This window comes from Stegodyphus dumicola, chromosome 7, assembly GCF_044657685.1.
Source record: "Stegodyphus dumicola isolate Sdum_Otavi_A_Nest chromosome 7, ASM4465768v1".
Lineage (NCBI taxonomy): Eukaryota > Metazoa > Arthropoda > Arachnida > Araneae > Eresidae > Stegodyphus > Stegodyphus dumicola.
In genome coordinates, this window is record NC_140774.1 from 157,599,990 (window position 1) to 157,615,441 (window position 15,452).

Genomic DNA, 15,452 nt, shown 5'->3' on the forward strand with positions numbered 1-15,452 from the left:
ATACATGCATCAGCAATACTATGAAGACACTAACTTTTAAAAACATTATCTATGTTTTAAAATTTTATTGAATATTTCAACTAAATGGGTAACTGCATAATATTTTAAATTTGTTTCTCACCACCAGCGGTCAAGCAACTAATGCCTACTGAATATTAGTAGTCTATCTTAGGTTCAAAACCTGGTGAATGGCTCACTGTTTGTTTTCCCATTGTAACATGTATATGAGCTAGTTTTCCTTTAAGTTATTCACAAAGTCATCTCATCCACTAGGCACCAACCTTTTGAGAGGATGTCTAGCTTGACAGAATTTTAAGTGCCCCAGTAAAAGTAACACATCAGTTGAAAATTAATAATTTCCAAAATAAAATTTTGGTTCAGTATGAATTGGAAATGAATAGCTAAATTAATTTCATGAGACAAGAAAAATGGCTTCTCAGGTGCATCGAGTTATTTAATTTTATTGAAACCAAACAAATGGCAAATTTTCAGACTATCACAAAGACGAATAGATTCAGTTAAATCCAAAATCTGCATGACTCTGAAAGAAGTAGTAAATGGTACCTCTTGTTATCATTGAAAAAGAAGTCAAACATGTTGCTGACTTTGGAGAGCATTTCTGAGCTCACTGGTTGGTGACCTTAAGGAGAAATGTTTATTTAGCTATCTTTACATCTATTTCAACAATGCAATCAGTGTCTGCAATTATTTTATGTTCTTTTTTTCCCCATACAAGACATGCACACATACTTCTCAGGTTTTGTTTTACAGTTCCCCCCCCCCATGTACATAACATTCGGTTTTAAAAAAATCAAGGAATTGAACTACCTTGACACCCAAATCTTAAATGAGATATAAAAAAGAAATGCACAATATTTTTAAGTAAATCACATCATGCTTTATACATGTGGAAAGCTAAGTTTAAGATTTTGCTGATGATGATGAAATCTGCAGTAAAGTTACACGAAAATATTGAAATCTCATAGGAAGTATCATAATTTGTAATCACTCAAGCAAAAATGTCTTCATAAGTGGAAACCATCTGGGGGGTGTTATGCCCATACCAGCATTGCCCGATAAATAATTGTGGTGACATTGTGGTTTATCTCATATACTTTTTGGAAATATATGGTATATTGCCTTACCAGTTACTTTTCACAGCTTTTTAGAGGGGGAGGTATAGATAATCAGAAAGTACAATTATCAGTACAGCACATAAAACTGCATATGATGTGAAACTTTAATGCATTTTTCTATTAAAAAGTAGAAATACAGTAGAAGTCCAGAAATCTGCAAAGCTTGGGACCAGAGGTTGTGCGGATTTCAGGACAGAAAAGATAAATCATAATATTGAGACTAAAAGAGCAAAATAAATAAGGCGTATTAAACACATTTAATTAAATTGTTATATACATTATTGCAATAACTTATTATATTCATTAAATTATTATTACATATATAAATTGATTATATTATTAATTGTATTATATATACACAGCATCGAGGTTTGCCGATTTCGCCTCATGCAAAGATTTCCGATTTCGGATTCCAGTGTTAGAATCACTGTTACTGTAAAATTTCAACAGCTTTTCTTTATTTTCCCATATATTATACACAATCGTATCGTATTATATATACACAGCATCGAGGTTTGCCGATTTCGCCTCATGCAAAGATTTCCGATTTCGGATTCCGGTGTTAGAATCACTGTTACTGTAAAATTTCAACAGCTTTTCTTTATTTTTCCATATACTATACACAATCGTATCGCAATTCCATACGATTCTGCTATAAGCCGAGGAGTAGCACCTGTCTCCATCTTTTGCAGAATTTGCACTTTTTGCATCACCAGTCAATGCAACGTGTTTATGTTTTTCAACGTTGCAAGCAGTAAAATCATGAGTGCGTTTCTTATCTGTAAATGTATTAAAAAGGGCTGAAATTTAAAATATTCTTAATTTATCCACAAAATATACGGATAAAAAAAGGCAGCACTAAATAATCTCATGAAATAACAAAGCTCAGAAAATACAACGTGAATCGTGAACTTGAAAGAAGATTTGAGTGAATCGTCTGCTTTTTTACCTCAATGCAGATTAGAGGGGAAAAAAACTTTTACCATTATGTCAATAATTTGGTATTTCTGTTATGACTCATTATTATTTGTTAATTATGACGTCATTATTCGGTAAGTATTTTTTCTTCGATATTTCATACTCGATGTTGCGGTTTCCGGAATCTATAAACTGAAAGTTTATATTTTGAGATGCAACGTGGATTTCAGGAGTTGGCAGATTTCAGGTCGTCGCATTTTCCGTATTTGACTGTAGTTACTTATTGCAAAAACTGTACTCTCTGATTATGCACACCCTGTCTGAAAGATATTCACAGGACACTGTGTTACCAAAACAGGTAACCCATGACGTTATCAAAGTGCAATTATATAATAAACCAGATATGCGCACTGCAGATGAGTGCTAATTTCCACTGAAAGCCTCATTTCCACAATTAAATTTGACAGACATTAGTGTTTGTTTTTATTGTGCCGAATGCACTTTTCTTCCTTGTGAGTAATCTTAATGGCACTGTGGAGTATACTGATGATGGAAAACAAAGCGTTCCATTTCTTCAGAAAAAATGGTATTTTATGAAAAGAATGCAAAAATTTCCCTTCTCTGAGGTTGCACTTCATAAATTATTGAATTTTAATGGATCAAAATTTGCGCATCAATGCTGAATTTTTAACTTTCTCTGATTCTTTTTTTTTTACATCTAAAGAAATGCCAAATTCAGTAATTCTGAATTCTTTTTTAAGTGAAAACAGATTGCTATGTATATGGGTAGAACTGCTAGTGTGGGCAAAGCAAAGCTCTGTACATTACGTCAAGTTTCAGCAATTCTCTGATTTCTTTTTTAGTTTAAACAGATTGCTGTGTATATGGGAGGAATGGGGAAAAACGTGTTTTATTATGGATGTTTCTTGCATTATTTTGTTAATTGATTGCAATTTTACGCAATTCTAAGTGAAATGCCATTTTTGAAAATGGTGTAGTTTCCAACAGTCAGCGATTTTTGGAGAAACATGTGTGGATAATCATGAAGCACCATAACAATTTAATAGTTAGCTTGTTTACATGATGTAAAAGGAGATCTGGTACTTCCGAAGGTCTTACAGGAGACATTTGATAGTATCTGAGGTATTTAATTTAATACTCTAAAATTTCAAAATGTACATTAATTACAAGCAAACAGCATAAAAAAAACATAATTTTTAACAAAAGTGAAACACATATACAATTACCTGCCTAAATATTTTCAAAAAAAAATTTTTTAACTATTAAAACATTACAATTCTTGATAAAGTTAAAAAATTTTATTAAAATAATTACGTACCAATTTTTTTCTTTTGTTGTCGGTCAACAGTATCACCATGAACTTCCTTTTTCTTTTCCACTGTCGTTTAAGAACATGTACAAAAGTGTTAAAAAAGCATACATATAACAATAACTCACTTAAAAACTAATTTACAAAAATAAAATCTAACACATATTTGATATAACAAAATAAAGTTTAATACAAGGACTTTTCTTTTTTAATTTGCAAATTTTGCACTCATTTATTACTTCAAAATAAAAATATTTCATGCATTTCCCAACAATAAATTTTTCTTGAAAGTCAACTTACGGTCAAATGTTAAACCTACAGAATACTTGTAGTTCATACCCCATTTGAATCCTTGACATTTTAATAAGCTAGCTTGTTAGATCAAATTTTGATAGTTTTTCCCATATGCAACTTAAATATGTACTAATTTTCATAAAACATCTTTTACAAAGGCATCCCATCCAGCTACACAACTCTTTAAAAGTTTTGTTGGACCACAATAACTTCATTTTTTAAGAAATTAAGTTTTATCATGCACTAAATATACAAACACACTTTATTGAAAAAAAGATTTAAGTACCCACGCCTTTTTCTTCCCACCTCCCTCACATTTACCAAAACAAATGCACACACATATACACAAAATTACACTGGTGTGCAAAAATTAAGGATGAAGTCGAAAAATTAGCATATCAGCTGAACGAAGAGGCAGAGCGGACAGAAAGACCAATCAGGAGATTAAGTAAGGTGATGTACGGTAGCACATGCGCAGATATGCAGGTAGACGTAATGGGGGAGTGTCTGAGTAGTATAAAGCATGTTGTCGGTGTAAGATCAGTATTTCTGGTAAAGAGATTGCATGCCGTGTAGCAGTTAAAATCACACCGAGTTGCTGCCTCAGCGAGAAATGGCGAATAATCAATCAGTTAGATGACATCTGTATGCTTTTACCCGAGGTCGAATCATTGGGAAGTTGGAGGAAGGCCGCAGTGTGACAAGTGTGGCTGCAGAGTTCGGAATTGCTCACAGCATCGTTTCACGACTTTGGAGAAAATTTCGAACTACAGGAACAGCTATCCGGGGGTTTAGTAGTGGTCGTCCACGAGGAACCACACCCGCAGATATGACCGGTATATTGCCTTACAGGCCAGAAGAAACAGGCGGCAGACAGCGGGAGAAATCGCTAGACACACGACACAGGCGACTGGACGACCGATATCGCGTTTTACCGTGGCCAGAAGACTGCACGGTGGTGGTCTGTTTGCACGACGCCCTGTACGGTGTGTACCTCTAACGCCTGCCCATCGGAGAAGGCGTTCTCTGTGGTGCCGGGAACACCGGAATTGGAGAGACAATGAATGGGAACGAGTACTCTTTACAGATGAGAGCAGATTCAGTATGAGTAGCGATTTTCATCGCATACTCATCTGGAGAGAACGGGGAAGCCGCGATCATCCCTCGAACATCATTGAAAGGGACAGGTATCGAGGTGGCGGTGTTCTCGTTTGGGGAGGCATCATGCTTGGTAGTCGTATAGAGCTTTACATCTTCGACGCAGGTTCAGTCAACGGGACTCCTTATTGTAACGAGATTCTTCTTCCATATGTGTGTCTTTTTAGAGGCACTATGGGTCCGCAGTTCCTTTTCATGGACGACAATGCACCATGTCATCGCACAGTAGCTGCCGAACAGCTCTTAGAGAGTGAGGATATTGAACGTATGGATTGGCCGGCACGATCTCCGGATCTCAATTCCATCGAGCATGTATGGGATTTTCTAGGCAGACGCTTGGCAGCTTGTACCTTACCACCAGTAACGATTCCGGAGCTTCGATTGGCGCTGCAAGACGAATGGGCAGCAATGTCTCAACAACCCATTGACACCCTCATTCTCAGCATGGGCAGACGCTGTGAAACCTGCCTAGCAGTCAGGGGAGATCATATCCCCTATTAAAGACCGGATGTTTCTTGCTGGACACCCATCACAGGGATGTTTCGGCCTTCAGTTGCATTGCGCTCCATGCTACTTTTTCAATAAAGCTTCTTTTTATCCCTCTGATTTCTCTTTTAGTAAGTGTTGCTTACATTACTCATGTCCTTACGTATTGGGGATCTTATGGTATTAAATGTGTTGATTTGGAAAGCTTTTGCACAAAGTTATATTGAAAAAACCGTCTCGTCCTTAATTTTTGCACACCAGTGTATACCACACAGTCCTAAAATTTCTCATTAAGAATCAGCTTACAGCTTTAAAATTAGCATAACAAAAAGGAAGCTCCTGAAAATCCATAGAAAATTGGCACTACTGGAAACTAAAGGTTATAGAACCTGCCCAACATTGGCATTGCTCAACCTGGCTGGAAATTTGCTGATCTACATAAAACTCAAAGAAAAGGTCATCAGTACTAGAATACTAAGACTATGGAAAGAAGTAATATTCTCACCATAAAGAGAGAAGCATCATATCTAATAAATACCTCCACAAATGGTTCCAAAACGGAAACAGGCACAATATATGTATTCTTATTACTCAAAACAATCAGATGGTACACAAGTGGAATGCTAAATTATGGTCTATCTACTCTGCAATTCAGTCAGAGTTTATGGCCACTAAATGAGCAGCTAAATAAGCACTAACACACTAAAAACAAATCAAATCAATTCAGAAAATTTCTCTAGCATTTTGGCAATAACAGGTACCAAAAGTAAAAACAGAATTGTACATCCATCCATCATCTCATTGTACATAGCAGAGGAAAGATTAACCTAAGATGATTCAAAGCCCACATCAGAACAGAAGGAAATGAGCTCATGGATTGAATTAGCAAAAGCCATAAAAGTAGATGTTAATAATACCCATCATATCTACATTCCAAACACAATCTCCTCCTCAAGAACAAAACCAATGCTCAGATCATATCAGATGGCAAGATAATTGGGACAACACAATGTAGGTGCAACTGACATATAAATACTTTTAATAGGTCTCCAGAGAAATCAAGAAAAACTGCAGCTATGTCACATAGCTATACATAGGTCACTGTCTACAAAAATGTCAACAAAAAGAGAAATAGACATGTGCTACTTTGGTATCAAGGGCAACTTCAGCGACTATCTACATGACTGTTAAAAATGACAGCAAGGGCTAAATCTGTCAAAACCATTGACAAGTAATGAATGAAAATAATGCAAATAGCTCTCGGGCAATCATGAAGATCTATGCAGATAATTAAATACATAAATGATAATTCTGATGAATTGTAAAACTTATGAAGACTGAAAAGTTTAAAAACATCAAAGAATATAAATATAAAGACTGTAAAAACAATTCTGTAATTACTGAAAAACATTTTAATAACTGTAACACCTAATAATACAATTCTGAATTCTATTCAAAATTCAAATCTATGGACATTGTTCCAAATTTTTAATTCTAGAACTGCAAACATTATTATAAATATCCGTAAAATTATATTTTCAAGATTTGTAAAATTCCAGCATCTATAGGTTCCAGCTCCACATAAAATATGTGGAACTGTACCAGTAAACTATTAATGTAATTCTACTAATATGCAGAAATAAATGCCTGACAGAGCCGACCCTGCTTAAATTGTGGTTACCTAGGCAGTACAGTATAAAGTCCTTAATCCGGATGTCCATAATCCGGAATGATCTATAATCCGGACCTCAAAGGTACAAACTTTCTGCGCATGCGTAAACGCATAATGTGTTTACGCATGCACATAATATGTTTAAACATGCGCGTTTAATGTATAACAGATGGTATAAGCTAGGCTAAAATTATCTATTTTAGTTAATGTTGCAGATTGCATTGTTCCTTAATCTTCTAATTGGATCTGGCTTATTATTTTTTGCGGACTGTTAGAGCAATTTTATAAAAGTAAGCTTGAACTTTCGATTATGTCAAAAAAGAGTTTCTAATTCTGGAACTGCCAAAGGATCCACAATGTGAAAGCATGTTTCTATGTCCATTAAACAAAAAGTGGAATTGCTGCAAAAAATGGATAAAGGCATGAAGAAAGTGACAGAGAGGTGATTTGTTTCTCTAACCATTCCAAAAACTGTCTATCAATTTCACGCTGCTCTGTGTGTGTGGGGGGGGATGTCACGGCACGCAATGAACTGGAAGTTGATCTGTTAACACTATACTCATCTTCAGGGCAGATGTTTTTATTTTATTCGGCTTATAATTCCTTACTAAACGTAGTGTTTCATCTCGATGTACTCCGATATGATTTAAATCAATTTCCTCATCATTATAAATATACCGAATACACATTAAATAATTTTCTGGTTGCAATTTTCTAATTTTGACTATGCATAATGTATGCTTTACGCATGCGCGCATTGAAAGAAACATTTAATAAAGTAAACAAATAAATATTAAGCTTTTTTTCTTTTTGTAAATTTTGATACCCTTTAGATCATAATTGCTCTTTATTTCAGAAATTACGGTTTCATATTTTTATTGTATAATTTCTGCATGCCATCTTACCAGATTTATATTGATGATCTATAATCCGGAAAACCCCTAATCAGGAATCGCTGATGTCCCAACGAGTCCGGATTAAAGACTTTGTATTGTAGATAATTTGATACTGGTTGGACATAATGTCTTGAGGCATGATAGCAAGTAAGCTCTCAAGTCAGCAGTGGCAGCAGGAATACCACTGTTGACCATGGAGCCTTCAGCCATCAATCTTTCCCTCAAATGAAAAAAAAAAAAAAAAAAAAAAAAAAAAAAAAAAAAAAAACCCTCTATATGGACTGCATTTTCCTGCCTGAAAGAACCTTCAGAAAAGGAAATCTTAAGAAGCTCCGGATGATGCTTATTGAGAAACTAGAGATGTACAAAAAAAAAGGAAAAAAAGGATGGCAATGAGGTGAATTAAATAAAATTAATCTGAGAGAGAAAAAATATAATGCATTGACCTTCGTATTTGTAATTTGTGCTGTTTTGATCTCCAGTGCTTGACCTTAAAGTAATACACTAATATTTAAATCATAGAAATGGAATAACTTTGTCTGTTACTCTGTTAATTTGCATAGTGGAGTTTGATATTAACTAATCAGATAAAATGAGTTTTTTAGTTATATATAGGATCGCTTTATGATCCTAAGATCACTTTATGATAGTTAAAAGTATAGCAGTTTAAAAAACCACATTTAGTAATTAAAAAATATTGCTAATCACAGGAAATTCAGGGTCAGGGACTGCGTCAGGTCAGCAGGCTACCATTTAGCCAAACTATAGTATGGCATAAATAATCACTCTTTCTTGTTAGTTAGATATACACTGGCGAGGCAAAACATTATGACCATTCCCAAATTTTTCAATTAACTCATCTAAATTATGTGAAAGGCAGATGATTAAGTGGAAATGGTATTTAATTGCTGTTGGAGAAGATAAGGAATCATTATTGCACTTACTTTTGTGAGTGATGGGAAAGGCTGCTGATTTAAGCGAATTTGATAGAGGGCAGTTTATAATGGCCCAAAGACTTATCTTGCATGACTGGTAGATTGTTCAAAGTTTGCCATTGTTAGTATCTATGCAAAGTGACAGAGGAACCAGCAATAGATGAGACGGTGTTGGACGTCCATGCATCATCAAAAAAAAAATGATGTCAGAAACTGTCCCACTAGGTACAACAAAACTGGCAAAAGACAGTGGCTCAGCAGACAGCCCAATACAATGCAGGTCAAAGAGCAAGGGTTTCGGAACACTCAGTTCAATGGACATTGTTGGATATGGGACTATGCAGTAGACGTCTCATTCATATGCTTCTGTTGACCAAGCCAACTATGACTACAGTTGGCCTTGGAGCATCAAAACTGGACCATGGATAAGTGGGAAGACAGTTAACTGGTCAGATGAATCATGCTGTCTCATTCATCACATTGACGGTTGTGTCAGGATATGCCATCTTCCAGGTGAACAGTTGCTCCTCCCCTGTACAGCAGGTCATACACAGGCTGGTAGTATTATGCTTTGGGAGATGTCCTCAAGGGCGTTTCTGAAACCCTTAGTTTTTGTAGAACAGACCATAAAAGTTGCAAACTATTTCAACATAAATGTGGATAATTTGCACCCTTACTTGGTGTCTGTCTTCCCAATTTTAAATGGAATCTTCCAGCAGGACAACACCCTATGTCACAAGGCTCAAATTGTGTTCAAGTGGTTCAACCCTTTTACAGGCGGTGGTAAATATTTTACCACTAAGCAATTTGTTTTCTAGCAGCATACGGAAGATTATTTACCAGCGCCCGATATCAGGAATTTTCCTCTGGAACCAGAGATTCACATTTTCTGTAATAGATGGCTGTAGAGGTCATGTAAACCGCAACATTTCTGCATTCATCCAGTTTTCAAGCAACATGGAGAGGATGAGCACGTACTCTTTTCTTATTTTATTGTGTAATGATACGTAGAGTATTTGGAAACTAAGTACCGTTTCATTCTAGCGCCATCGCAGCACTGTGGTAGGCATCCTGTGCATGCGCACTAGTCTTTCTTGTTCACTGACTTTCAATTGTCGCCATTTTGGTTGCTCTATGTTGTGTTTTCAGTTTGCTGTGCACATTCAAAATGTTTAAGACAATTAGTTCTCCCACTGACTGTGAGATTCGTGCCTTGATTAAATTTTTGAATGCGAGGAGTGTTAAACCGGCCGAAATTTATCGTCAAGCGACAGAAGTTTACGGTGAATACGCGATAACTGATGGAACGGTGAGAAAGTGGGTAAGAATGTTTAATGCAGGTCGAACAAATGTCCACGCCGAGGCTCGGAGTGGTCGGCCTTCTGTTGTCACCGATGATTTGGTAAGGAAAGTTGATGAAGCAATTCATGAGAACAGATGCTTCACAATGACAACTCTTTCAGAGGCATTTCCACAAATTTCACGTACTGTTTTGTTCGAAATTGTGTCTGACCGCTTGAATTATCGCAAACTGTGTTCCCGATGGGTTTCAAAAATGCTCACTGATGTTCACAAAACAAAGCGACTTGGTAGTGCCCTGACATTTCTCACGCGGTACAGTGACGAGGGAGAAAACATTTTAAACCAAATTGTGACAGGTGATGAAACTTGGGTGTGTCATTTCACACCAGAATCGAAACAACATATATTTGCGCTGTTCTCTCCATGTACATATCAACCTGTTCCGCTTAAAATAAAGAGAGAATTGTGCACACATGGCATTGCACACTAGCTTTCTACCAGATACATCCCATCATTATTTTCTTTAGCAATTTTGAGGTAAAATACTGCATTTATGCAGACAGATTACCTCAGTTACTGAAGAACTGTTATGACCACGGTTGTGTGAAAAATAATTATCTGCATGTTTGCCAGAAATGGACATATTTTGAAAATTTGGCAGTTTTGCTATGGTGGTTGCAATAATACATAAGTATTTAATCATTTAATAAAATAAAAACAATTGTTCTCTATTAATGCTTAAATTTCTTAGGACAAAATTATTTGGTAAGATTAATCTTTTAACAGTAAACCTCCATCCAGTTTAATTCCATAATATAAAAAAACATAAAAGGTAAAATATTTAAAATAAATGGAATTAAAAAAATATTCCTTTAGATTTCTCAACTCACATCGTTTACTCTGTCTCTCAACTTCAGCTTTTAACTTTTGGTACTTTTCTGTTCGATAAACCATGAGCCATGTCAATCCTAAAATAAATTAGGGCAAAAATTAAAAATTTAATGCAGTCAAATTAAGAAAGAGATATTTTGTAAATTACGAAAGAATGAACAAAGAAGAGTTATACACAATTTCAAATGCAAATCATGTTTTAAAGTTTACTTAATTACTTTTAAAATAAGGTTTTCCTTTGGTGATAGCAGATTATCAAATTACTGTCATGAGCTGTGCAGCATCTTAAGCTATTTTATCAACCACCACAAAGTTCTGGGAAAGTATACACACCTCAAAAGTTCCAACGGACAGAGTATTTCTTAACAAACTCTCAGAAAGATGAAGTGACCAGCAGTCATAAAACAATCTCAAGTTCTTGTTGCTCATTGTTCTGTTCACTTTAATCTGTTTTATAGGAGCATTGTCTCAGACCACCCGGTTTCAGTCCCTAGTTGGAACCAGAAAGTTATCACGAAGATTTCCCAGGCTCTCTTTATTATATCCAGTTTTTAATCAAGGTGCTCTCGCCAATCAAGAGACGCTTCTAAAAATTTAGGACAAATGAGGATCCTGGAAATTTTTCCGACATGCCCAAGACAATTTGAACAAAAACATGGAATGCAGTTTCAGAAAGGAAGAGAGCAAGTGAGAGTGACTTGCAGTAAGTAGAGAGAGAAATCTTTTCTCTGTTTTTCAGCTTGGAAATGAGCAAATTTTATTTCGCTCTGTGTAGAGCAATATTAGTATCCCTGCCAAGAGATTACCGCGAGGTAGCCGAGCTCGCCACTACCTTACTGGAGAGCATCCAGCTCAGTCCGGCAACCACTGACTTAATAGAGTCAATTAATTCTAAACAGGCTCATCTTGAACTATTTCCAAACAAGAAATTTCATCCTGAATCAGTTCTAAACAGAAACTTTATTCACAATGTCTGGTTGTCATAGTTGCCCCCCCCTACTGTGAGAACAATATGTTACGAATTTATTTATTTATTTATTTATAATTATTTTATTTTAATTTTTTTTGCATGCAGCCTAGAAAGAACCCAAATAAATTTATTTATGCTACCTCTAGCCTTTTGAATTCGTCACAGCTATAATAGATATGTGTAAAAATGGTGGCAGCTAATTGGATGTTCTGGAGGAAGAAGTAATTGAGACTTTCTCATTCGCCGCATAGTGTCAGCTACAACAAAGACTGTGTGTAAAACTGTGTGAAAAAAAAAAGGCGCCTTCAAAACAACAGAAGAAAATTCCCTCTTTTGTGGACAATAGCAAGTTTCAGCTATCTTATCTCTGAATACGCGTTTGCAAAAAGAAGTACCACCAAATGTGACACCTACTACGAAGTAATTTGCTGTGTCCTGAATAGTGATTTCCCTGCTAAGTGGAAAAAAAGTGAGTTTTCTTTAGTGACATAAAAAAAGGAAACAAACAGTGCCATAATTAAGATCAAGTGCTTCTGAATTGATTAAAACGATGTGCGTCTGCTTGTCTGCAAAACAGGGTAAGTCAATTTGGGCATTAACCTTTTAGAAGCAATATTTATTTTATTATGTCAAATTGCTGTGTCAAATTTATATGTTTAAATTGATAGGTCACTCATAATCCTGAATGGTTTTGAGAAACCAAATTTTAATGTCAAGTTTTCAAATTTAAGAGGCATGTGTTATTTATAAATTAAGTTCTGTTTTGCTTTTGTCAATAAGTATTTTAGAAGCTTATTGTACTGAGCATTATTACCTCTTTGAGCTGAAATAGTTTATTTAAAATTGTAAGATGAAATGATTTGTTTTAAATTGGCTTTGCTTTTTTGAAATTTTGCTAATCGCAAGTAATCTGTGTCAAGCATATCATAAATTTCAATGTTATTTTGGGTTATTTAATTTTAAAGTGTGAAAGATTTTGATAGTAAGCAGTTATTACTTTTGCAAAACTATTTTATTTTGTGTACGATCTGAAATTTTGGAATTGGCAATATATCATATCTTGGGAACGATAATTCCCCCAATGCAAAAATACAAGATCTTAAAAACCTCATTATACAGAGTCCTCATTATGACGAAAAATTTGTCAAGGCAACGCTAGAGTCCATTATAGAAGCTCGGATCGAACAGCGTAGGCTAGAAGAAGCCAAATGGGAGAGAGAGTTTGAATTGGAACTACTGAGCTTGACAAACTCCAACACTGTCACAGAAAATTCCCAGAATAATATTCCGAGATCTATAAGAGAATTGCAAAATTTAATGCTGAGATATAATCCTGAATCATCGGACATTTCTCTTTATTTAGCGATGTTTGAGCGTCAGGCTCCTAAAGTGAATGTAGACGAAGGAGACTGGGTGTCGCATTTGATGGCTTTATTACCAATGGACATTGTTTTTATTATTCTACGGGAACCGGAAGAGGAGCTCGATAATTACACTTACTTAAAGAAAATTCTTTTACAACGTTTCACGTTGAGCCCAGAGGCTTTTTGTGCTAAATTTGTTCAGCACTAGTGGCGTGCAGGTACTCGATATAAAGATTTTGCCTTCAAGCTGAGGAATTATCTGGATGAGTGGTTGAACGGAATGGAAGTGCGAGATTTTGATTCCCTGAAAGACTTAATGTTGACAGATCAAATTAACCATTGCATAAATGGCGAAATTCGCAAACATTTCATGAATGACAGGCCTAATATAATAACTTCTGCTGAATTAGTCAGGAAATTGGATGAATATGAAGAAGTACCTATGTCCGTAAAAAAACCGACAGGTTTTGTTAAAGTACCAAACAGGACTCTAAGGAAAGGAAGAAAGGTGAACCTGCAGATAAAAAAAGAGTCACGGTGATGATGGTGCAAAAGAAAAGACTGCCGAGAAATGTAAGTCAAATGTCTTCAAAAAATGGAGAGCACCTAGATACTATGAATGTAACTCAGAGAATCATCTCCGATATCAGTGCCCGCAATTAAAAGCTATGATGGAATCCATTGAAATCATAAATAATTTGGATATTGTTTTAACCCATATATTAGTTCTGTGAAAATCAATGATCGAAAGATTAAAATGTTTAGAGGTACTAGATCCACTATTGACTTAATAGGAAGGGATCATGCAACATCGGAAATGTTGTTAAAGGAAACTGCTTTGATCAAGCAACCTTTGGACCCACAAACTCCCACAAAACGGTTGCCTCCTGCACAAGTCGAACTCGATGGAGAGAATTTTGGGAAGGTAAATCACCAAAGCAGTAGTAATTAGGCAAGACCTCAATCAGGAATACTACTTATTGGGTAATCGAACAGTCAAGTTGACTGAGCGTAATATAAAGATCTTTTGTAAAGATAATGCAGTACAAGCAAAGACGCCCGATAAAACGCAGTCGTTAACCCAAACAAAAGAAAGGAGGCGAAAGTCAGGGAATCCATACAGATGAAAAAGGGAAGTTCCACATCAAGTCAGTTAAAGCCCGAGGCAAAGAAACGGTGAAGTGTCCTCACCATTTGAACAAGAAATCAGGTCAAGAAGTGGACAACTCAAGGTAACAAAAGCGGGTCATTAACCCACAAAGTGAATGGGCTTCTCTAGATTTACGAAGAAAGCGAAACTTTTCTAAGGAAAGGACGCTGGTCCGCCAAGATGAATTTTTGTCTGGAATCCCAGAAGAAAGAACTTGGAAAGAAAGGAGTGTAGAAAGACCCCCGGAGCATTTCCATTCAAGGTGTGCTGTTCTAAAATCAGAAGATAAACATCGAGATCAAACAGATAACTGACAAAGTAGTTTCCAAGAGATGAACAAAATACGAGGCGTATTCGGAAACTAAGTACCGTTTTGAAAAAAATAAATAAATAAAACAATTTTTTCGAATCCAATTTTATTTTTACATGAAAATACATGTCTTAAACTATTTTTCAACATAGTTTCCGCCAATGATCAAACACTTGTCATAGCGGGTGACCAGTTTTTGTATACCATCGTCAAAGAAACTTCTCGCCAGTTTCGATAACCATGACTCCACAGCATTTTTCGTGTCATCGTCAGATCCAAAGCACTTGCCACCAAGCTCACGCTTCATGTGCAGGAACAAGTGATAGTCGGACGGCGGCAAGTCTGGGCTGTACGGCGGGTGATCGAACTGCTCCCAATGAAACTGTCGAATTAACGATTGAGTGATACCAGCAGTATGGGGCCGAGCATTGTCATGGAGCAACACAATTCCTTTACTGAGCATTCCTCCTCGTTTATTTTGAATGGCACGCCTTAGTTTTGTTAAAGTCTCACAATATCGTGCCGCATTAATGGTTTCACCTCTGGGAAGAAATTCAGTAAGCAAAACGCCTTTCCTATCCCAGAAGACAGTGCACATGATTTTTTGTGATGACATTGTCACTTTGAACTTTTGTTTTTT

At 35.9% G+C, this 15,452-nt stretch overlaps 1 protein-coding gene across 4 annotated transcripts in view; it reads right to left on the reverse strand.

Annotated features, from left to right (window-relative positions):
- The window catches only part of LOC118184639 (calcium load-activated calcium channel), a 50,562-nt gene that overhangs the window by 17,036 nt on the left and 18,074 nt on the right, over positions 1-15,452 (reverse strand). For 3 of the 4 annotated variants that reach the window (XM_085820967.1, XM_085820970.1, XM_085820969.1), the window contains exons 2-3: positions 11,018-11,095; positions 3,394-3,453 (exon numbers count right to left, since the gene is read on the reverse strand). In XM_085820967.1, the coding sequence (XP_085677093.1) occupies positions 3,394-3,453; positions 11,018-11,095 (138 nt within the window). The remainder of the gene's footprint in view (positions 1-3,393; positions 3,454-11,017; positions 11,096-15,452) is intronic. The other variant, XM_085820971.1, reaches the window with a different exon arrangement.